The sequence below is a fragment of the Periplaneta americana genome, chromosome 4, assembly GCF_040183065.1.
Source record: "Periplaneta americana isolate PAMFEO1 chromosome 4, P.americana_PAMFEO1_priV1, whole genome shotgun sequence".
NCBI lineage: Eukaryota > Metazoa > Arthropoda > Insecta > Blattodea > Blattidae > Periplaneta > Periplaneta americana.
In genome coordinates this window covers 201,097,822-201,121,564 of record NC_091120.1, presented here as the reverse complement: position 1 = coordinate 201,121,564, position 23,743 = coordinate 201,097,822, and the positions used below count along the sequence as shown (strand labels likewise).

Below are 23,743 nucleotides of genomic sequence, written 5' to 3'. Positions count from 1 at the left end.
CAGTGGACCGCAGTTGGAGGGACCTGAGTTCGAGTGCAGTGGACCGCAGTTGGAGGGACCCGAGTTCGAGTACAGTGAACTGTCTCTGAAGGTCTCTGGTTCGAGATACTGTGAACTCGAGTGACTGAGATAGAAGAACTGTGAACTGAGAACTGGTAGTTGTGATTTGTAAATAGTGCTTTGTAAATATTAGTTAAGATTAACATTTCATTGTTGTGCGTAATAGTCCAAGTAAATTGTCATTGTCGTCGGTGGAGTGCTATAACGAATACTGTGTTGAGTGAGGATCCAATTGTTGACGAGAGCGTTTAAGGTGAATTGTAGAAAGGAATTACTGTTGTGACGAATAAATTACATTGTTGTTACTAATAAAATTCACAATATATTCAAATATTTTCAAAAGAAAAATACCTCCGGGACGACCAAGGAGTAGTTCGAAGGATGAGATTGTGAACACTGGTAAGATCTGGCCACAGATAAAATAAGAGTGGAAATGCTTTGTGAAATCAGCACACGCTCCACAATGCCTAATTGATTGATTGATTGAAAGTGCTACATGACCTTCTACACCATACAGTACAGTAAAACCTCGATATAAAGCATTTTATAAGCAAGAAAACGTTTTAAGCAGGAAATGGGATTTTCTTAAATACAGTAGAACTTGGTTATAGCGACCTCGTTTTGTGCAACACCTCGCCTATAACGTCAAATATTCTGTGGTCCCAACTAATTCCCCATAGGATATATGCTTTCCTACATTGCTTAATACGACAAACGGATATGCGTCTACCTTGCATATAACGTCATTTTCAACCTCAGTTTGGAATACAATTTTCGAAGATCCAAAGTATTTTAAGAAATATTTTGCTGAAATCTGTCAAATCCTTTACTGTTCCCTTCTATCATAGATCTCTGGAATGCAGGCAGATTCCCCATCCCATTGTAACCTGCCCGAATTCATGCGGTATTAACGGTACCTGCATGCGGTCAGTTTCGACAGGAAGTTTTCACTAAGTGCACGCATTTTAACGCAGTATGGCCACTAAAAGAAGTGAGTGACACTTTAGAAGCCATTAGAATTGTGAACATTTCTATGAAGCTAGAGGAGGGAGCAATGTAATTGCAACTGAAATAATGAACATAGAATTTAATTTAGAAAGTGTATATTGGGCAAGTAGGAGACAACAGAGTAAAATGACTGATTACTTCAATCCTCGGTAAAGAAGTTTGGTGAGTACTGAACAAACTGTTTTAATACAGAATTCTGTATTTATAATTCTACATGTATTTTATTGTGTTCATATTATGCTTAAAAGTGAATACATAAATCTAAAATGAGCCTAAATATGTTTATTATTTTTCATTTTTTCCACCTCACTAGACTGATAATATGGATCTCGGTTACTACGACACTCGTTTATAGCAACATAATTTTCAAGGTCCCTTGGATGTCGTTATAACCAAGTTCTACTATACATGCTTTCAAAATGTAACACTTGCCTAATGTATTTTATTACCGAGTGCTTCTGTTTCCGTATACTGGGTGTTCAGTTCAAAATGTGTCATGGCTCGCTGTATGTCGTCATGTGGCTAGCCGATGAGCCTAGAGAATTCAATCTTCCTACACTTCCGCAGAGGTGTATAACCTAAGAGGCAGAGAAGTTGCCTAGCAAGTACGGCGTTCATTCTGAAGAGTACGTACCGATACATACAGTAACGCCGGTAGTGGCAGGAATGTGAACTGTTTGGAAATACGTACTGTCGGGATATGGGGAGAGGGTTAAGACGATTACTTGCGTATTTGTTGACATTAACTTCGACGGTCAACATGGACACGGAGCATTTGATTTGTATTGTGGAATGTTACCGTACGCAACCGATGATAACAAATACCCTGCGTACGACTTGCCGGCGCAAAACAGTTCGAAAGAGGTTATGGTAGCACACAGACCGTACAGACCGCCATCTGTTGCTACGACGTTCAAGTTATACCGTACGCGTTCTCAAGTTCAGATTGAAGAACGCCTTAAATGATAGGCAACTTCTCTAACATATAAGCTGAAACTCACTTCAAATCGGTGACCCAACAATAGTGACGTCATGACACACTTTGAAATGAACACCCAGTATATAGCATTCTTCTCGATATGGCAGAGATTACGAAATAAATCTTCCGACACATCAGAGCAAGACGCAAAATTTGCTCTGACAGTGGACAATGCATCCAGCATGGCTGACTTACATGCTGATCAAGGCAGCATGTCATCATCAGCCTCTTCACTGTCAACATTGTGTTGTTTTTGACTGTCAGTGTGGTTTGGTCAGCAATGATCTTTGATAGTGTCTGTTCAGAAGTAACGAGATCTTCATCAACAGCAGCAAAGTCATGGAAGATGATGTCAATACACAACAGTAGTCACTCAGCTTCTCACCAGGGCATTTCTCAGTGTTGTGGACAAGGGATTTGACAGGCATAAGTCAAAGAAGAGACCGAACTCGTCAGCATTATAATTGTCGTCAGGTTTATACTTCTCTAGAAGCCGTCTTGCAGTACGCGAGATAAAGATATTAACATCTTCATTAGAGAGACTGCCGATAAGCAATATAGTGATGACTGAATAAATTGAGTCATTCTGTAGATGTCCTGAATTCCGTAATATCAAGTCCTTCATTGCAAATGTTGGTAGCAATGAGTGTTACATTACAGTAATCTTTGATCTCATTGAATGGTTTCTTCCGAGGTTTTCCCCAGCCGTGGGACTGAAGCCGGATGGTCTATGGTGAGTCCTCGGCATCAACCCCTTTGATTTGATTACCTGGTTGGGTTTTTCCGAGGTTTTCCCCAACCAAAAGGCAAATGCCGGGTAATCTTTTGGCGAATCCTCGGACCTCACCTCATCTCAATACATCTCGCCAAAATATTGTAAAAAAATTGCACAAAATTGTAAAAATTGTAGAAAATTACTAAATTGTAAAACTGTAAAAATTTGTAAAAATTGTAATTGTAATACTGTAAAATTTTGACTTGTTCCACATCTTAAAGCTTCATTGTTCATGTAAGATCTATGGAATAAAATGAATGAATGAATGCCCGGTACTGAGGGAAAAGATCATAATACATAACAAAGCACTAAAAGCAGGGAATGTGGGATATTTTAATGATATCTCTTATAGGGGTGTGTCAAGACACTGGCAAAAGTAAGTGTTAAAGATGGGGAAGCATTATTAGTGGGAGAGTTAAATCGAGGTTTTATTGTACTTTGAACTTCCATAATTATACAATGAAAGAGTAATGGAATGGAGAAAAATTCTCTCCGGCGCCGGGATTTAATATTCCTCCGGCGCAGGGATTTAATATTCCATAATTATGTTCTATACAGTAAAAAGGTATTCCACCACAGAAGTGACCACACCTCTTAAAGATCAACTAAGGAACCACTGATAGTATTTTAGAGATTTTATTATTGTACTAATAATCTTTATGTATTTTAAATAAGATAATGAAAATTATGGTAATTTGCTAGGAGACGTCGTTGCATATAGACCACTTTTACACTAAACCTAACCTTAGTGTATACAACGTATACTAAAACACTAACCTAACCTAACCTGTCACAGATTAAGGAAAAGGTTAGGTTAGGTCAGTTTAGGGTTTTAGTATATCTTGCAAAAAACAAATTTTAGGTTTAGTGTAAAAGTGGTCTATATGCAACGACGTCTCTTAGCAAATTACCAAAATTATTAATAATATACATAGCAAATTACCAAAATTATTAATAATATACAATCACCATTTCATTAGTGAATGCCTTTCCATACACTTTACCTGGATGGCCACTGCTGCCAACTGAGGTGCAGAAAGTGATGAAAGTGATCCCCCAAAGGTGCCGATGGGAGTTCGCACAGCTGATACAATTACTACATCATTCAGACGCACACTGGAGCTGTAGTTGCGGATGTGCACCTGTGAGGACAATAAAAAAAGTTAGTCCAAAGCTACTATATTGAGTACAGGTTTGCCAAATTATCCAACTTCATATTCTTACCAGTCCCTCCCTTTTGCAGTCACAAAATTCCCACTGCTGAAGTTATCTACCAAGTCTGGTCTTTTAACCCAAATCTTAAGATCTACAACACAACAACAATGGAAGAATTTTCAATCCAGTCCAAATGAAACCTCAACCTGCATCTATAGTGTCGTCCTCAGTGGGCAAGCTAGCCACTGGATCTGGAATTTCCAGGTTCAAACCTAACGAAGAAAAAATTTAAAAGTCAATAATATTCTTAGCATGGCTTCATCCAGAAGGGAGGTAAAGCCCTGTCCTTGTAAGAAGACTCCAGGAAAATATGTCGAATATTTCTCCCACATGTTGAATAACCTCTGCAGTTGGAAGTGCTGTTAAATGAAATACCACTACTACAGTAAGTGCTCAACTGTAGGTTTCTTTACGCACTGGCAACAAACAAGTTTTTAATTTTAATACGTCTTCCTCTCTCTGAATATGGACACCCTTTTCAAGATCCATTGTGAAACAAAAAATGGCATAATTTAAAATCCTTACTGTAACAATACTATGAGCCACAGCCAAATGCTATTTATTAGTAGTTAGGCCATGAACCAATGTAACTTGTGTGACCAAGTACAATGATGCCACCTCCCCTCACTACGAGCATGAGGGCTCTGAAATTGCTTATGAAATTAGCCATGCCATTTGGCCTCTCTCAGTAATATCTCGGTATCTAGAGCAGTTACAGACATGTGACACCACTCATTTGAATGTAATCGTGAATTCTGCAACATTAAAGTGATAATAATACTTGGGTTGTACTATAAGCAGTAACATGAGCTGCTGCCAGGAAGTCGAAAGAAGGATAGCAATGGACAAGGAAGCTTTTAATAGAAAAAAGAGCATCTTCTGCACACCTCTGGAAAAAGAACTGAGGAAGATACTAGTGAAGTGCTTTCTGTGGGATGGAGTATGGCATTGTATGGGGCAGAAACATGAACATTACGACGAAGTGAAGAGAAACGAATAGAAGCATTTGAAATGTGGATATGGAGAAGAACAGAACGTGTGAAGTGAACAGACAGAATAAGAAATGAAGCTGTTTTGGAAAGATTGAGTGAAAAAAGAATGATGCTGAAACTGTTCAGAAAGAGGAAAAGGAATTGGTTGAGTCACTGACTGAGAAGAAACTGCCTACTGAAGGATGCACTGGAAGGAATGGTGAACGGGAGAAGAGTTCGGGGCAGAAGATGATATCAGATGATAGACGACATTAAGATATATGGATCATATGAAGAGACAAAGAGGAAGGCAGAAAATTGGAAAGACTGAAGAATGCTGGGTTTGCAGTGAAAGACCTGTCCTTGGGCAGAAACTGCATGAATGAAAGTGATAATAGACACGTACGATATACTTTGAGTGAAGCATAGTTAGAAATGTGTTGTGAGCTGGGAATAATTTCAGAATATCACTTCATATGAAGAGAATATAAATTGGGGTCTCTTCATTAATTACTTTTCTCATCATAGTCCATTTGTAAACCGAAAAAAAGAAATAGAACAATCAAACAACACAACTGTATATTTTTATTTCTGAAACTGGGTAATGTACGAGGGGGATCCAGGAAATAACGACCGTTCGCGCATACCCGCCGTGCAGCTGACTCCCCTTCCTTGTTTGAAAGTCAACTGGCTTCCTTAACATGTGTTCTCATAATGTTGTGAGTACAGGTTGCAACAAGTCGCCATTGTGCATTTTGTGTTACTTCAAAATGAACGACGTGATTGATAATCCCGCCGACTGTGAGGTGAGGAGTGTGATTCGATTTTTGAATGCCCGACATTTGAAACCTGCAGAAATTTACCGGCAATTGAAAGAAGTGTATGGCGATAGTGTAATGAATGAAAGAAATATGAGAAAATGGTGCGAAATGTTCAACAATGGGCGAACAAATGTCCACGATGAAACTCGACCCGGACGCCCATCACTCATCACAGAAGACCTGAAGACTAAAGTGAACGACAGAATCTTGCAAGACAGGCGCACATCACTCGATGAATTGCATATTGCCTTTCCTGACATTTCTCGTTCTTTGCTTGGTGAAATTGTGTCGCAACATCTTGGCTACCACAAAATCTGTGCCCGCCCGCACACTGCTGCTTCAACTCGAGAATTGCTGGATCAATTCGGTTGGGAAATTTTTGATCATCCGCCCTATAGTCCAGACCTTGCTCCTAGCGATTTTCACCTTTTCACTAAGCTGAAAGACTTTCTGGGTGGTACGCGTTTTGGAAGTGATGAAGAGTTGAAGAAGACAGTGAACACCTGGCTTAATGAACTGGCGGCAGAGGAGTATAACACGGGAATTCTAAAGCTAGTGAACAGATACGACAAATGTTTAAATGTAGGTGGTGATTATGTAAAGAAGTAAAGGCAGCTTCAGTTATGTAACAGACTTTGTTTTTTCAAATAAATATATTTTTTTTAATTATTACAACAAAACGGTCGTTATTTCCTGGATCCCCCTCGTATTTACATGCTGGTGTATCCTTGATTGAGTAGAATTTATTTCGAATTTATTAAGCTTACATCTGAACAATTCGAAGCCAGGACTCCATTGTTTTTCATAAAAAAAATAGTGTCCTATCTGGAATTCTAGAGAAAATTCAAAATTGTTTCGTGAAAACCTGTTATTATCGATTGAGGTGAAATTTTACAAGGAGCTCTATTGGAACAAGGTTAGGGATTGCGAATAGGTTATCCTGTACTATTTGCAGATGACACAAGTATCATAATTACAGACAAGAACTTTGCCACATTCAAATATAAAACAGAAATAATTCTCCTTAAAATTTATGACTGGTTTACAACCAATAAACTAGCATTAAACATTAATAAAACTAACATAATTCAATTTAAAACCACTTCAAATTTAATCTCTGAAACACTGGACACAACTATCAACAATATACCTCTACTAGAAACATCAACAACCAAATTTCTTGGTTTGCATATTAATAATACAATAAATTGGAAATAACCCCCAAACTTAGCTCAGCATGCTTCACAATTAGGTTGTTACAACAATTTCTAAACAGAAGTACAGTATCTTAAAGACAATATATTTTGCCTATTTTCATTCCATTATGTCCTACGGAATAATATTTAGGGGAAATTCTGCAGATAGTAAAAATACATTCTTATTACAAAAAAGAGCCATTAGAATAATAGTTGGAGCAAAGGCTAGAGAATCATGCAGATTATTTTTAAAAAAAATTAGAGATTCTAACCTTAACAAATCAATACATATACTCTATAATAAATTTCCTCTTATGTAATAAAGAAAATTTTCCAACTAATTCAGCCATACATAGTATAAATACCCGCAGAAAGAATGATTTTCATACGCAATCATCATATTTACCATGCTATCAAAGGGGAGTACGTTACACGGCGATAAAAATGTTCAATAGTCTTCCAGAAGACATTAAGAATCATAGCCAAAACCCTGCATTAGTTAAGGTAAAACTAAAAAATTACTTAATATCTCACACTTTCTATTCTGTAGATGAATTCTTGACACTTCACAGTCCTGTGTAAATATTTTAATACTATTAAATGGTAAACATATTACATTGTATAAAATATTATTGTTATTAAGGTATTAATTCTGTACATATTTCACATATTTGCATTTCATATGTATTGCATTTATATTTAAACGTAAGAATTGGACACGTTCTTTATTCTATGCTATAAAGCAAATGTAAGAATACTATGGAACAAATAAATCTATCTATCTATCTAAAGAATTTCGAATGTTTAAAAATAAGGAACACCCTAATGTACATAGATCTTTAAAATTCTCGTAAAATTTCTTTTGAAGTATGATAATATTTTACAGTTAAATAATATAAGGGCAAAATAAAAATAAATCAATTCCACAGTCTTTAAGCCTCATGCTGTATACATACCTTCAATGTTCGTAACATTACAACCGGGGACACAGCAGGAAAAATGGCTCCCCTGGCAACAAATATTTTCTAGAGCTAACACGACCCTTCTGTCCACAATACAACAAATGGCCGTGACCATGATATATTCTTCAGTTACAAGTAACATCTAATGTCAACTCTGATATATGAGCAGTTTGTTTGGTGATGTAATCGCATGCGGTGTTGTAACACGCTTCATGTTTGATAGACTTCACTAGACTAACAGAGAAAAACAACAAACAAGTCTTATCAAGATGTGTTAATCACATAATGCCACTCACAAGTGACTAACAAACTGGTGGGCAAGCAACCCATTACTTGTCCTCATTCAATTCTCAGAATGAAAAGGCTTAGTTGACACAAGCTGTTGTTAATGAACTACTACTAATAAGGTACCCCCTACTGAGAAGCCAGTCTTTTTCACTTTTAATATACTCGAGCATGTAGATTTGTTTTTAAACATAATACCTTTACAATGCCTATGCAATTTTGCTTGCGCCTTGGTTTCATTCCAACATACACTGTGTCTCATAATTAGTGTATTTCAGTGTACCTATTTAAATTATTTACGTTATAGGCTTCATCAAAGTCTACCGTTGTCCACCGTTGTGGCTGAGGGGTTAGCGAGTCTAACTCCGAACCTAACGGTCCCGGCTTCGATTCCCAGTTAGGACGAGTTGCATGGGTGAGGTTTTTTCGGGGGTTTTCCCTCACTCCTATGGATGAATATCAGGTAACTTTATCAGGCGATTGGAATTCCACTCATCTTTGCCACTTCCTTTCCTCCCCCATCATCCCGTTTCTGGTTTTTCAGATCACTCTACAGGCGGCCTCCCGAACTACTGGCTCTCTCGACTGGCCTCTGTGGAATGTAGCTAAGCGACGTTGGATGGCTTCTGCAACGAGTACCCGAGGCGGACCTACTTGGGGGAGGAGTTTCGCCTCGGACTGACAGGGGGCCTTGGGGGAAGTTGCTGAAGCAGGAATGGTATATGGATTTCTGTTGGCTATAGAGACCGGTCGTTAGGGTGTCATGTGATTGGGTTGGTGCACATAGGGGATTATGGCACGCACCTCATTCCATATCAAGGGTTAGCGCAATAGATCTCAACAGGTCGCAGTGCTGGGCCATCCGTCACCCCCTCACTTAAATTCCATTCTATTCCATTCCAAAGTCTACCATTTGGAGTAGTTGGCAATTATACAGAATGTTACAGAAATCATACCAACACAAAGTTACGTTTTTTTTTTATGGGACACCCTTATATTTTATTCCATAAATTTGTTACAATCTTCAACTTGACTCAAATGATGTAAGCATTAAATAACATAGCTTTGTATTCAGGTCATTAACAAAACAAAAACAATTTACAGATTTTCTAAAATCAAAATATGTTATTGTTGTTTTCTAATGCCAGGCATTTGACAATAAAGTCATTTGACCTCTTGCACTCCAATATTTTTCAAAGATATTATCATGGCCAGCCACTGAAGCACAGATTTTGAGGTGTTCCGAATCCATTTCTTGGTTTGAGTTGCACAATGGGCAGTTAGGGGACTGATATATTCCAATTCTATGCAGGTGTTTGGCCAAACAATCATGGCCTGTTGCCAATCTAAATACAGCTACATATGATTTTCGTGGTAAATCGGGAATTAACTGTGGATTATGATGCAGAGAGTTCCATTTTTTCCCTGGGGATTGTGTTATCAAATTTTATTTGTTGAAGTCTAAGTATGTAGATTTAATAAATCTCTTCACAGAGTAATACGTAGATTTAGTAATAGGTCTGTAAGTAGCAGTGCTGCCCTTCTTTGCTAAAGCATCCGCATTCTCGTTTCCCAGGATTCCACAATGGGATGGTATCCATTGGAATACAATTCTTTTATTGAGTGATATTAACTGAGAGAGCATTTTAGTTATTTCTGCTGTTTGAGATGAAGGTGTGTGTTTAGAGACTATTGATAGAATAACTGCTTTGGAGTCTGACAATATAACTACATTCTTAAATTTATTGATGTGGCATAGAAGATTCTTGAGACTTTCACTTATAAAATCAAAATATTACCGGGTAGATTCACGATTATTTTCTTCTTTGTATTTCAACAAAACTTACTTACAGCTCTTTTTAAATAGTAAATGACCACTTTTATTAAAATCTTTAGGTGCTAACAATACAGAGGTAGCTGATCTCTTTACACCACATAGTACACAACAATGTTGAAATCATGTGATAATTGTATAAAAAAAATGATTATAGGACATTGGCATAAACTATTTAAATTTATACAACAAACGAAATTTTTTTAAGTGCTGAAACTTCAAAATATTATTGTTACTATTAATAAACTTCCAAAAGCCATGCTTCAGTACTGTCCTCAAGGGAAGAGATGATCTTTAGGCCGTCCAAAAAAGATGGACTGAGAATGACTCACCGAGACCGTAACAGCCTTGAGCCTTATACTTGTTTGGATGATGGTGATGATTATTATTATTATTATTATTATTATTATTATTATTATTACTACTACTACTACTACTACTACTACTACTAATTTATTATCGTTATAAGTTACGAGGTTCAATCTGACTACTCATACGTAGGCTTTTCCTTACCTTGTTTCTCACGTAAAAATTCCCCGTTTTTATGGAATGGCTGTACTTGCATATGAAGGATAGGTGTGAAAAAACCAAAACAATTACTCCCTGCTTTTGTTCCATTGTACTGCACAAGAGGAAGCAATCCCAAACATCCCTATCTACCTAACACCTCTTACCCACCTTTTCTCTGTTTCACTTATTCTCAGCTGGTACATCAGCAAACCTGTATCTGAACTGAGTCCACGCAAATATAATTTGGAGAGCACTACAGTCTGAAAAATCCAAGCAGCCGCAGAAGCTGGAGACTTATCTCAAGGCCAAAAGTTTCCATATTTTTCGCCCAAACATGATGAGATTTGCCTGTGGATTTAACTTAGGTTTTTATGGACTTGCCTATAGGTACCAGTAAGTCTCAGCATGTATGGGTCCCTTCATAGATTTGTTATATTATTTGAATGATACTGAAATGTTCTACTCGGAAGTTTCATAAACCATAAAACTTGTATATCTGAACTGTGTCCATTCAAAGAGTCCCCTCTTGGACAACACAAAAACATCACATTGATAATATTAGAGCTACAAGTCTATTTCATAAAACATCCATACACAAACATACCGGTAGTCAGCTGTCAATTATAACTATGAGGCAGATTTCAGCACATTTGCATGTTTTATTCCTTAGTTGGAAATAATATGCTACTATTATATCAATGTGTTTTCAGTTATTTGCAACCGAAGGTCAAGATTTTATAGTGCATATATAGGCCCTATGCATATTTAAGGGATTAATGCATATTTCAGCTTTTAGCGCATATAAAAGCATATTTTGTTGTTTTTCATCATTCTAATGCTTAAACTGAGATTAAAGACACGGAAAAAATGGAATACAGAAGATACGCCGAAATTTGGAACATATTAGAGTTATATTTTATTTATTGCAATCTGATAACATGCAGATAGTGCACTGTTGTCAGCAAATATTGTTTGAAATTCCGCGACAATCAACAAAGCACTCTAATTAAATGCATTGCTGATTCTGTGATGTTGAAAGGAGCTTCTCATCAATTAAAAAGATTCTTGTAGACAATAAAGTCCTGTGCCGTGGTGTCGTGGTCTAAGGCATCATGCCTAGCACTTGCGTTACAGAATGTCACTGGTTCATTCCTCATGGGGGAAGAAATTTTCTCGTGAAATTTCGACCAGTATATGGGACTGATGCTCACCCAGCATTGTGATGCACTTGGGGAGCTACGATAGGTAGCGAAATCAAGTTAGCCTACAAAAGTGAGCTATAATGGCTGGGAGAATCATTGTGCTAACCACACGATACTTCCATTCTGGTTGGACGATCGTGCACTTGTGCTTCGGCTTGTGGACGTGAAGCCAGCATCCAGCTGGTCAGTCTGGGGCCTTAAAAGGCTGTAGCGCCATGGATTTTTTTTTTGTAGACAACAGAAAAAACTTGTTGCCTGTTTAGAAAACGTATGCAACTTCAGCTGAAATAAATACAGCTGTCTCAATATTCTTGTGTATAACAGGAAAACCATCAATAATAAGCCATTTGCTTAAAATAAAATATAGGCCTATATTTTTTTCAATTTTTAACAGTGCATATTTTATGCAAACCTGGCTTTCAGGTAGAAGCCTCCTGTGAAGCAGGCTTCAATAATTTCAAGAGAAAAATTGTTCTGGGACAGGGTATCGGTCCTAGGACTCTTTGCTTAGCGCACGAATGCTCTACTGACTGAGCTACCCCCGGAACAATTTTTCCTTTGAAGTTATTCAGTGCATATTTTGTTATTTTTAGTACATAAATGCATAGTATATTTTGCCGTTTTTTTTTTGTGCATATGAATCCGCCCGTAATTATAACATAATTATCTTCTTGTATTGCTATTTTAAAAGAAAGAAAAATGGGTGCATTGTTTCTAAATTGTGACTATAATAGTATTTAAATTCATTAATATGTCACATCAACGGACGTGTATACGTCACCAAACATCGTAAGATGAAGATTACATTTTCACAATTCACAATAACGTACTTATTCTAATGAACAATATATTACCAAGGTTAAACGGCAGTTGGCAAAAGCAGAAGATTAGCGACTGGCGAAGCCTTTATTTTAAATAATTTAAGGATTTTTAGTTACATTTCATGTTTCTTCCGCTCCTACATTTCTTCCTATCCTTGTCTTATTGTTTGGTACCATAGTCATGACTCTTCACCAAGTATCTTCTGCTTTTGCTAACTACCCTTTAACCATTAATACTTACAATCTCAATACACTACAAATTGTAATTGATGTTTCAGAGTGAACACAAGGTCCAAATATTTTCATTTTAATTAATAAAACAACTTACGTGACAGTCCGCCAATAATGGATCTACAAATTACGCTATCGGTACTTCATTTGTCCCATTCCACTTGTAAAAATCAAAATTCTGAGCATGCAGAATACATACCAATGAACTGCGGCCAACGAGAGCAGCCATGCTTCACGACCATAGACAAAATACTTAAGCGATCATAATCTGCCTTCTGCTTTCTCATGCTTCATTTCTTTCACGCCGAGTCTCGGCGGCCGAGATGAAGCTTGAACGTCAGAGGTCTCTCGAGGATATACATTTCATTGGCGGGAGATTTAAAAGAATAGAATATTCGTACAATGGCGGGAATTCATCGATAACTCATAACTGGCATATAAAAAAAGTACGGTATCAGTGGAATATATTTAACGTAAGTGAAAGCTTCAAAATGAACAATTCTTCATCATAGTAAGTGTCTAATTATATTGAGGTTTCAGAGCAAAACATTAGGTTAATAACTGTATTAGTCTATTAATAAATAATAACTGATAAAATAAAGTTAATTTTGAGAATCATATAGGAGAATATTGTGATAGAAAATCAAATGGCATTTGGAAGAAACTAGCGCACAAAAAGTTCAGGTGATTTTGGAAGTGAAAATTGATTTTTGGTCCAGGGAAAATACTACAGTTGCTCACTCAAGTACAGCATTTTTATATTTAAACTTCATCTTCACAAAAAAAACTTATAAATTTGACGAGTTTGTTTGCCTGATTTGGCATGATAATATGGCTTTACAACTGGGGAAAAAAATTGAGGTAAAGACCGATGTGTAGGTCTATTGTTACCACAAAATTTACTGGTAAGACTTTCATATAAGCTGTGCCGATACCGGTAATTCTGTAAAAGTGGCAGTCATTAAAACTTTAAGTATTTCTATGCATCTTGTAGTTTATGATAGCATTCCTGATTATAAATCTAGTGTATCCATGCTTCGATTCCTAATATGGACGTGACTATTTTCTTCCAGAAGGGTTTTTTATGTTTTTTTTCTCTGTAGTCTTAAACTGTGCACTTGAATTATACTGACCTCATAATAGGAAGTATATTAGCCTTCTTGTAAATCTATGTTGAGATTAGATGTTTGGTCGTACAGAGTTATCTGTGATTAGTTACTGTACCATTTGTTATTGACGGAGAAAAATTCACTCTGGCGCCAAGGATCGAACTTGGGTCTCCCAGTTGTACACACTGGACGGTCTAATCACTGAGCTACGCTAAAGTTCAACCCACTGCACCAGATCGAATCCTTCTCTTAGTGGCCTTGTTGTATTCCAATGTGGATGCTTTAGCAAAGAAAGGCAGCACTGCTACTTACAGACCTGTTACTAAATCTACGTATTACTCTGTGAAGATATTTATTAAATATGCATACTTAGACTTCAACAAACAAAATTTGATAACACAATCTCAAGGGAAAAAATGGAACTCTCTGCATCATAATCCACAATTAATTCACGATTTACCACACAAATCGTCTGTAGCTGCATTTAGATTGGCAACAGGCCATGACTGTTTGGCCAAACACCTGCATAGAATTGGAATATATCAGTCCCCTAACTGCCCATTGTGCAACTCAAACCAAGAAATGGATTCGGAACACTTCCAAGTCTGTGCTTCAGTGACTGACCATGATAATATCTTTGAAAAATATTGGAGTGCAAGAGGTCAAATGACTTCATTGTCAAACACCTGGCATTAGAAAACAACAACAACAACAACATATCTTGTAGCAAATAACTATGGCACTGCTCACTGGACACGTCCTTGAAATTATATTTCACCATGGTGATACCTCTGACTGTCTCCGTTAGCATGTGTTTTCGTTCTTTTGTCCATTGAGCTGATATTAGGGAAAATACTCTCTCAACCCTTCAATTGTGACTTGGGGTAGAGAAATAGAATTGTCATATTTTTTAAAGTTCTGATCAAGTTTCAGTGCTCACAGAACTATTGGAATTAAAGAATTTGCACCATTGTGTATCTTTGTCAAAATTAACTTGATTGGCATATCTTTGTACATTGTAGAATTGATCAAATAGCTTACAATAATGAAGAGTGATATTTTTTTAATGTAAGAATTCAATGCATGTCAATAAGTCATCATATTTTATGTTTTTTTGTGTGCTCCATCTTCAACCACTGAAAGCAGTTAAATTCTTCCATAGGTTTTCACCATTTGTTTAGATATTCTATGCATAATATTGCACATTATTCAATATTCATATTAATTCTAGCTGAAATGCGAAATGTCGGACATTTCAGTTTTTTTAAATGCCTGCCACACAGGATTAAATTATTAAAAAAGAGGCCATGTCCTCCTTTTGTCGTAGTAGTAGTAGGGTTTAAGAAGGGCGCGTCAGCTACTATGGCTATTTGCGCCCTTATCTAAAATTCTTAATATAACAAATACATAAATAATATAATAATCAGAGTGCTAAAAGAACTAAACAGCGTTGTCACCATAAAACGAGGCACACAAATGCAGTATACATAAGGCGATTTCTACAGAATCATAAAAGTGAGTAATTCTACCACACTAGGTGGTATTTAAAACGAACAAATATAACACTAAAACTAAGGCCACCAGAGATAACTTGTGAATCATATTTTAGAACCATAAAATTTTATAAAATATTCGGATGTATAAAGTCCGAAATGTCAACAATGTAAAATCAAATATAAAACAAATGTAACCTCCGGATGTGTAGGGTCCGGAGGATAAGTAAAACGGATCAATAAAAACTAAATCACCTTATCCAAACCTGTATTTGATAAAAATCTCAGAACTGCATTTGTACAATTAAAATCATTTCCAAGAGCGTCACGTAATGTCGGCCAAATTCCATAGTGCCTCCGTGCATGGTCATATTTCCTGCAACGCAATAAAAAGTGTTCCACCGTAAGTGGAACATGGCACATATCGCACTCCGGCTGAGGTTCGCCACGTAGGAGATGGCCGTGTGTCAGATGACATCCTTTTGTCAAATGGACAGTAACCCTACTTGCATACATGAGCTGCATCTCTCCAAGCAGCTTTACAGTGTTGTCACAGTGCATCTGGTTTTAAAATTTCTTTGCAAAACGAAAACCTACATTTGTTTGGATCAAATTTCTGCACATTTGAAGGACGAAACTAAAATTCTTCCAGTCATTTATTATCATAATACATTGCTTTCTTAAATTGACTCAGCATATATTTCTCTTTCTTCCATGTTATCTCCAATTTCATGTTCTAAGAAAATTAATATTTGTACTGTCTATTGTAATTGGGGCTTTTCCCTGTTCTAGACATAAATAAATAATAAATAAATATTTGAAATTATAATCATAATCATAATCATTTATTACATCCACTGATCATATACATGATATGGGACATGTCATATTTACAAACTAATAATTAATTACATAATATACATAAAAGTAATAACTATAATTAAATGCAACACAAATACAAATATAAAAAACTTGGAACTTGATTGAAGAAAACTACAGGTCGGTCTATTTCGGCTATAAGTCTCGTTTGCAATATGTCTTGAAGTCAGGAGTCAATTTCAACCATTGCGTCTTTCATTAATTCAATATATTTCCCAAAATAAGCTATGAAATGTTTCATATAATTTTTTTTTTCTCGGAAAGGAAGACAAACATGCAGAATTATATTAAACTTTTTTGTTTTAAATATCTCAAAGAATAACTCCTTGAAATTAATATTATCCATGTTGAATCTTTTGTAAACTATGTTTAACACTTGAATATAAATAATTGATTAATAATATTACTCACAGTTCATCCTGTACCCTATGATACATAGTAATCAGATTAACTCGATTTATTAGCATAAACAATTCATCATTTGAGTAGAAGGTATGAGTAAGTAGAAATTTAGTTAATTCTGCTCTGAACCTTTTCTCTTGGCCTTTCAAACCTTCAAGACAATTAGGCAGTGCATTGAAGACCATATATGAGATAGTGAACTTCTTTTTTTATAACAGCTGAGACTAAGAGTGGATAGATGGAGATCTGATTGATGTCTTGTATTAAATTTATAAATATTTTGATTGGTACTTAATGTATCTTGGTATTTAATATAAAACATCATCAGAGAAAGAATGTACCAACTCACAAGGTAAGCTCAAGATTTCTAAAATTTGGGAAATATTTTTACATGGCTTCCTTTTATGGACGATTAGGGAAAACACGAAAATTTTACTTGAAGCAAGTAAAGCGATCGGTTTGGAAGTAAATCCCGAAAAGACAAAGTATATGATTATGTCTCGTGACGAGAATATTGTACGAAATGGAAATATAAAAATTGGAGATTTATCCTTCAAAGGGGTGCAAAAATTCAAATATCTTGGAGCAACAGTAACAAATATAAATGACACTCGGGAGGAAATTAAACGCAGAATAAATATAGGAAATGCGTGTTATTATTTGGTTGAGAAGCTTTTATCATCCAGTCTGCTGTCAAAAAATCTGAAAGTTAGAATTTATAAAACAGTTATATTACCGGTTGTTCTGTATGATTGTGAAACTTGGACTCTCACTCTGAGAGAGGAACATAGGTTAAGGGTGTTTGAGAATAAGGTGCTTAGGAAAATATTTGGGCTAAGAGGGATGAAGTTACAGGAGAATGGAGAAAGTTACACAACGCAGAACTGCACGCATTGTATTCTTCACCTGACATAATTAGGAACATTAAATCCAGACGTTTGAGATGGGCAGGGCATGTAGCACGTATGGGTGAATCCAGAAATGCATATAGAGTATTAGTTGGCAGACCGGAGGGAAAAAGACCTTTAGGGAGGCCGAGACGTAGATGGGAGGATAATATTAAAATGGATTTGAGGGAGGTGGGGGTATGATGATAGAGACTGGATTAATCTTGCACAGGATAGGGACCAATGGCGGGCTTATGTGAGGGCGGCAATGAACCTTCAGGTTCCTTAAAAGCCATTTGTAAGTAAGTAAGTCCTTTTATGGACATCTGTCATTAACTTCATAGCTTTCTTTAATAATATGTTTAACTTCTGATGAGTTATCTAGAACTGAATATTTTACACTTATTTCAGGTAAAATATTTGTGTTTTTGTTTGTATTTGTATTTGAATTCTTAGTGCTGAACATAAAAAAACATCCATTAAATGCTTTTTTGAGAAATCGCTATACACAGAGTGGATAGGCATACAGCAAGACAGAAACAATCTTTTCAGTTTCAAGGATAAGGAATGTATATTTACATGATTGTATTTTCTTTTTTAAGGAGTAGCACAATATTTTGTTATTCATAATTCTGTGTTGTGTGGAGTCTCATGTGAATGTCCCTCCATGAATGTTTTACTTTTGATTGCAGTATCGGTACATTGAGATGCCTGCACGGGCTAGACTAAATATTAAGCTATAAATTGCAATACCGGTATCATTCTATTCCAGTATTGAAGCATCTTCTAGTACAAACGTCAAGGAGTCACATGCACCAGGGATTATAAAACAAGAAGCACACAAGAAATCAGCCTTGTTTGCAGAAGATCTAGGTGCGTCATTTATTAAAAAAGTTTACATTTAATATTATTATTGTAATATTTAGGAAAATCAATATTTAAAATACTGTAGATAGAAATTTGAAAGGTAGAATTTATTCTATTGTGATCAGATGCTGCTATATTATGACGTAGAGGTGTTATTGATTATTGTTGTTATTAAAGGACCATAGGATATTATATATAAATCTTCAGAATATGTATGATAAGACTTTCTTGTGTTAAATTCTAACGTACCTTGTTTACATGTTTCGACCTATTATGGGTCGAAACTGGTCGTTGCTGGTACATATTCCGAAGTGATACAGTGATAAAAGTTCTGTAATCAAGATGCATACATTTTCAATTATTGATTTTCTAATATTTTATAATTAAAATTTTTTATTTATTTGTTTTGGTTTTGTAATATCTATCAATTTAAGTTTGATAAATTTTAGGATGACGGCAGTACGCCTGGGCACCCCTAATGATTCTTCCTCCATTAAAAAAATAATAAAAATATGATTCATGTTGAAACAAAATTGAGAGAATCCATTCCATTTGGATTGGAGATATTGGCACACAAATACCCACATGCGCGCACTTAATTATACACAATGATGTTCACATTCTTTACAACAATTAGCAACACTGAAAAAATAGGCGTTTTCATTTCATTTATTGTATTCTGTAGATCCTACATTAACATTGCAACCTTGAGATGTGGGAAAAGTAAAACCTGTATAAAATATATACACGGAATAAGTAATAACTGCATTACTGTGTTAATATTATGCTAAATTAACTGGCTGATTAGTTTCGATGTGGTGTCCGTCATTCACTGAAGTCTAGATTAAGCTTTGGAGAATGGCAGACACCACGTCGAAACTAGTCAGTCAGGTAATTTATCATAATATTAACATAGTAAAGCAGATATTACTTATTCAGTGATTGTGCAAGTGCTAAAAGAGTGTATCCAAGAATGAAGAAAAAATATATAATTTTTAAACATAGTACCGTAGATAAGTAAATTTAATTTACAATCATAAACAGTTGATCAGTTGAGTAGAAGATATGAATACGGTACGGAGACATTTTTCTAATTTTGCTTTAAACTTTTCCCCTTGACTCTTCAAAGCTTTAAGGTAATTGAAAGTACCGTAGTTCATTCAAGACTGTAATACGTGAATAGTGAAACATCTGTCTCTGTGACTAATAGAGGGTAATTGAAGGTCTGTTATGTGCCGTGTATTAAAGTTATGAATGTTCGGGTCCACGCCTGTGGAGTAACGGTTAGCACGTCTAGCCGCGAAACCAGGTGGCCCGGGTTCGATTCCCGGTCGGGGCAAGTTACCTGGTTGAGGTTTTTTCCGGGGTTTTCCCTCAACCCAATACGAGCAAATGCTGGGTAACTTACGGTGTTGGACCCCGGACTCATTTCACCGGCATTATCACCTTCATCTCATTCAGACGCTAAATAACCAAAGCTGTTGATAAAGCGTCGTAAAATAACCTAATAAAATAAATAAAATGAATGTTCGGATTACTGGTAGTACCTACTAAATGTACCAATATCTTGATTTTTAATATAAAACATCATCAGGGAAAGAATGTAGGCCTACTTGTACAAGGGAAGTCAAGATTTCTAAATTAAAAAAAAAGAATTACTGGATGTCTTTTTATGCGCATTTGTTATTATTCTTAGGACATTCTTTTGTAAAACAAAACTATGTTTAGCTTCAGATTAATTTAATTCATATTTGATTATAATGTGAAAGACTGCAAAGTATATGCCGTTTAAGAGTGTCTATATAAGAAATAAAGTATAAAAGATCTTAATGTATAACAGGCAGAGCTCAATTTAAGAGTAATATATTCTGTATGTGTTTCCAGTTCAAGTGAGTATTTAATTCCATACCCAGAAAATTCTTTGAGATAAATTACACTTAATCTAATACTGAAGAAAAATCGAGCACTATTATGTGTACTTAATTTTATTTCACTGGTTTTATTAACTTTTAGTACTATCATTCATTACCTTTAACACAGTATTAGAAGTGTTAATAAAGTGATCATATTTTTTACTTGAGATAATCACAATTGTATCATTTGCAAATAAGATAAATTGTTTATGGCTGAGGCTAAATCATTAATATAAACTAGGAACAACAATGGGCCTAAAATTGATCCCTGGGGAACTCCATGTTTAATATTTCTAAATTCTGTGTGAGTAACTTTATGTTCACTTGGAATACTTATTTCCACCTTTTATTCGTATTATTATTATTATTATTATTATTATTATTATTATTATTATTATTATTATTATTATTATTATTATTATTATTGCTACTATTATTATTATTATTATTATTATTATTATTATTATTATTATTATTATTATTATTATTATTATTATTTCACACTCTGTCAGCCAGAATGCTTTTGTTTCAGTCTGTAATTTGCGTGCAAAGATTCCGAAGTTTTCAGAAACTAAGGAAGAGACTGTCCTGCCGGAAGTAACAGGAGGCTCTGACTACACACAGCAAAGAGAAGCCACGTAAGCAAAACAAAACATGGGTTGTCAGAATACAATATGGTAATATAATAGGTATTCTTTTGGGTTTGGTTGTACATTTCAGTTACTTGACACATTTTCACAACAGGAACTAATTTGATCCCCAGATTGATTGATTGATTGATTGATTTAAATGGAATTGAATCTAGCTTATTCCTAAGAGCAATAGAAAAGAGTGAGTAATGCTAAATAGTTCGTGTTTTGTTTTCAGGCATCCTGAGTGCAATGGAAATGAGGTGACTTGCTCTGAGAGTGAACCAGATGTGGAGCAGCAGAAACTGCAGCTGCTGGCAGAGATACAGGCCATGACAGCCTTCATAACCAACAAGCTCCACGAGCACCAGATGGCAGGGAAGATGTAACGCAGCTGTCAATAAATATTCATGCACGAGTATATAAGACACACTCAACATTTGGCTGAACAGAACAAAGAAGAGGTCAATACCGGTACCAATAGGAAGTGTTAATTGAAACCACACCAAGAAGATTAAATACGATTCTATATCTAAGTATAATATAGCATTAACTTCTTGAGTCCTGAGACATTTGTTGTTTTATTTTTAAAGCTCAATATAATTCTACACTTCAAAAAAAAAAAAAAAGTCACTGACATGAGGAAAAGTGCTGAAAAAATTCTGCAGGCTACAGTTAGGCCACAAATGCAGGTATATTATACTATACTTCGAGTCTCTGCACGTACATCTTATATCATAATCATGTGTGAAGTACCTTATATACTCTCAGGACTCAGGAGGTTAAATAATGCCAAGGAATCTGCAAAATAATCCATTGAAAGAATTTCAGTTAATAACTCCTTTCAGTAGCGTAACTAAGGATCCCACAGAACCCATATCACAAAGAGTCCCCAAACATTGTTGATACCATATGTTCTGGTACATAAATGTCTGGATAGGTAGGCCTATAACTAAATGATGAAGCAATGCAAGTAAAATAACGTAAAATAAACATAAGTGCCTGATAATGGTTAAATAATGATGCTAAAAAAAAACAAAAATTGAAAATGATCAATCAATCTTCTTAATGTATCCAGCTGTTAGCTGACCACATAAAGTCCACTATAGTTCAGTGTAGTCTATTCAGTTGTTGTTTTTCACGAGAAATGAGGGGTATTTTGATTGGTGTTCATTACAGATGCCTGTTGCTGTAGCCAGAGGTGGGGTGTAGTCAATATATACTGCAGGGCTGTGTCTTCTGCAACTGGTACTGATGATTTTAATTTACTTCTTTTGTGGTTTATGGATGGACAGTATAGAAGAATGTGTTCCAGATCTTCATCATGATTATTACATCACAGACAAGTAGGATTATCAGGAAGGTGAACTCGGTGTAGGTGCAATTGAGTGACATTGTGACCTGTTCTGGCTCTTGTTAAAAATGTTCGAACATGTCTGGGCAAATTTTTGTACATTTCCAGATCATTTGGTTTCTTTTGTAAGTACAGACTGTAAAAATTGTCCTTTTTCAGAAGAGAGCCAATTGTTGATCCATAGGTTTGTAAAATGAGACTTTATTGAAGCAAAAGCATTGGATAGAGATATCACTTGAAGAGGTACCCACATAAGCTGCATTACCACCAACGCAGTCCCACTATATTTTTCACTGTTTATATTCATGGAGTCCCTCAGTGTAAAATTATCCGGAGGTAAAATAGTCCCTCAATCGGATCTCTGGGTAGGGACTGCACTGAGAGATGCCAAGAATCGTACTAAAGTACTTATTTGGAAAAATTAAAAATGATGAAGTACAATATATTGTACACACATAAATTACATACTGTACAGGTATATCTACAAACATGGGACACTGAACAAAGTTTATGTACACACGACCACACGTGCATTCTCTGTGATGCACAATAAAATATAGAAGACATGTCATCAAAATCAGGTCCTAATCATCATCATCATCATAAGAAATTAATCGATGATTAAAGTCCAATAATTTAATATGTTTATTACAATCAATTAATAAATCAAAAGACATTATGGAGCATGTCGATTTCACAAAACGCTTCAACTCTGTTCTGTCTTTTGCTAGTTCCTCTCAGTTGGTAATTCCCATTTCCATGCATTCCTTCTGAATTTCATCTTTCCATCTACTTCGAGGTCTTCCCAGTGGCCCCGTGTTGTTGAAGGTGTTCATATGTATTTGTTTTGCGCTGCTGTAGTCATCCATGCATATAAGATATCCTGCCCAATTTTATCTTCTGGTCCGTATTACATCTAAAATTGACGGTTGATTATAAAGTTTGTGAATATCATTATTATGTCGAATTTTCCACTTGTTTCAAGTGTTTATTACGAGATAAATAATTACCGGTATATTTAAAGCAATTACAGTAAGTAAATACGTATCACTGATGCAGTATAATATCTGTACATAAAGAGTAAAAGGACCCCTTCAAATTCTCTGCAGGAGATATATCTCCTAATAATTAGTTATGCCATGATTTATTTAATTTCAAAGATGATCGGGAAAAGTGATTGGAAGTGTACAATTTCCTCTTCACGTAAGTCCATAATCCGTTATCATTATCTCTCTACTTGCTTTATGATATAACAAGTCATAGCTCAGTGCTTTCACCTTAATTTAAGTTTGCTAAACATTGCTTGCCACTCTGTCCCCAGTCTTCTAATTTTTTTATTA

The 23,743-nt window shown here is 35.6% G+C and overlaps 2 protein-coding genes across 4 annotated transcripts in view; one reads left to right on the top strand and one right to left on the bottom strand.

The window, feature by feature from the left end:
- Acat1 (Acetyl-CoA acetyltransferase 1) overlaps window positions 1–13,225 on the bottom strand; it is a 45,273-nt gene extending 32,048 nt beyond the window's left edge. For 2 of the 3 annotated variants that reach the window (XM_069824641.1, XM_069824640.1), the window contains exons 1-2: window positions 13,070–13,225; window positions 3,827–3,964 (exon numbers count right to left, since the gene is read on the bottom strand). In XM_069824641.1, coding sequence (XP_069680742.1) covers window positions 3,827–3,964; window positions 13,070–13,099 — 168 coding nt within the window. In that variant the 5' untranslated portion in view covers window positions 13,100–13,225. Of the gene's footprint in view, window positions 1–3,826; window positions 3,965–7,981; window positions 8,137–13,069 lie in introns of those variants that run through there. The other variant, XM_069824642.1, reaches the window with a different exon arrangement.
- Window positions 13,226–17,088: 3,863 nt separating this feature from the next.
- Window positions 17,089–22,163, top strand: LOC138698987 (uncharacterized). The gene is made up of 4 exons (XM_069825175.1): window positions 17,089–17,105; window positions 18,413–18,513; window positions 20,953–21,058; window positions 21,288–22,163. The coding sequence occupies exons 1-4, from the start codon at window positions 17,089–17,091 to the stop codon at window positions 21,436–21,438; spliced, it is 375 nt and encodes a 124-aa protein (XP_069681276.1). The 3' UTR covers window positions 21,439–22,163.
- Window positions 22,164–23,743: the final 1,580 nt, after the last annotated feature.